The sequence below is a fragment of the Laccaria bicolor genome, genomic scaffold (genome assembly GCF_000143565.1).
Source record: "Laccaria bicolor S238N-H82 LACBIscaffold_360 genomic scaffold, whole genome shotgun sequence".
NCBI classification, from domain to species: Eukaryota; Fungi; Basidiomycota; class Agaricomycetes; order Agaricales; family Hydnangiaceae; genus Laccaria; species Laccaria bicolor.
The window spans coordinates 7,202-8,119 of NW_001890215.1; the positions used below are offsets into that span (position 1 = coordinate 7,202).

Genomic DNA, 918 nt, shown 5'->3' on the forward strand with positions numbered 1-918 from the left:
ACGGGTCATAACGCACACAGCTATACACTCCATACCCATCAATCCTTCCTTACCCATTTCTTTACACACGTATATCCCACAGTTCCAGTTTGACTGCATCGCAATGCAACGCCCAACCGTCTTAACAACTCTGGACTCTGATTGCATGAATCTGCTTTATGGATACACATTGTGAGAAAATATTCAAGCATGGTATGTCGATTTCCAGAACATGGGATGACAGGCCATACAGTGGATTCACACCACACGTACCAAGGCAGATTATTTAGGTCCTTATTCAGGCTGGAACTGAGATGCAGCTTACCATGGCACTCTGGGACTAAGCTTCCCTGACTGCTATCTCATTAAAGGACCCAGTGAGGGTACGCATTCAATTTTACAAACAATTTTCTTACAGCTCATGAGAACTATAGAGCCTTCCAACTCTGTGTCATATGTTCTCCCCTCGGCCTACAGCTCCACCATCAGTGACTTGTCCAGTGAGTACAGTGGTTCGAGTGTTATGGACAACGAGGACGTAGTCATGCAGGATGCAGAGTATGGTAAGCAGCCCAGTCATCAATTAGGAGCGTTAAATCTGAATAACCTGTCAAACAATAGAGATATCATGTTACATCCGATCCTCTCAGCCTATGCTAAATGTTATCCCAGCTATGATGTTTTTAGCAAGCAACCTCTGATTGACAATGGCTACATCGAACATGCAGTGGGTGATCTCATGCCCTACAATCCTGGATTATCTCCCATCACCGCTACCACATTTGCAACTCTTTCGCTTCCAGACGTTCATGTTGATTAGTTGAGGGACTTCGAATTTCAAGGACAGGGGGGGATATGTTAGGGTACCTTACTCCATTCTTGCCCTTTCATTCTCAGTTCCTAAACACTGTCACTATCATCTCCTTCTCAATCTGTATA

The 918-nt window shown here is 44.4% G+C and overlaps 1 protein-coding gene across 1 annotated transcript in view; it reads left to right on the top strand.

Annotated features, from left to right (window-relative positions):
- LACBIDRAFT_336161 (uncharacterized protein) overlaps positions 1-799 on the top strand; it is a gene marked incomplete at both ends in the record, with an annotated part of 7,385 nt that extends 6,586 nt beyond the window's left edge. Inside the window, 4 exons of the mRNA XM_001891090.1 lie at positions 189-192; positions 351-362; positions 398-542; positions 630-799. Of these exons, the coding sequence (XP_001891125.1) occupies positions 189-192; positions 351-362; positions 398-542; positions 630-799 (331 nt within the window). The remainder of the gene's footprint in view (positions 1-188; positions 193-350; positions 363-397; positions 543-629) is intronic.
- Between the last annotated feature and the right edge of the window lie 119 nt (positions 800-918).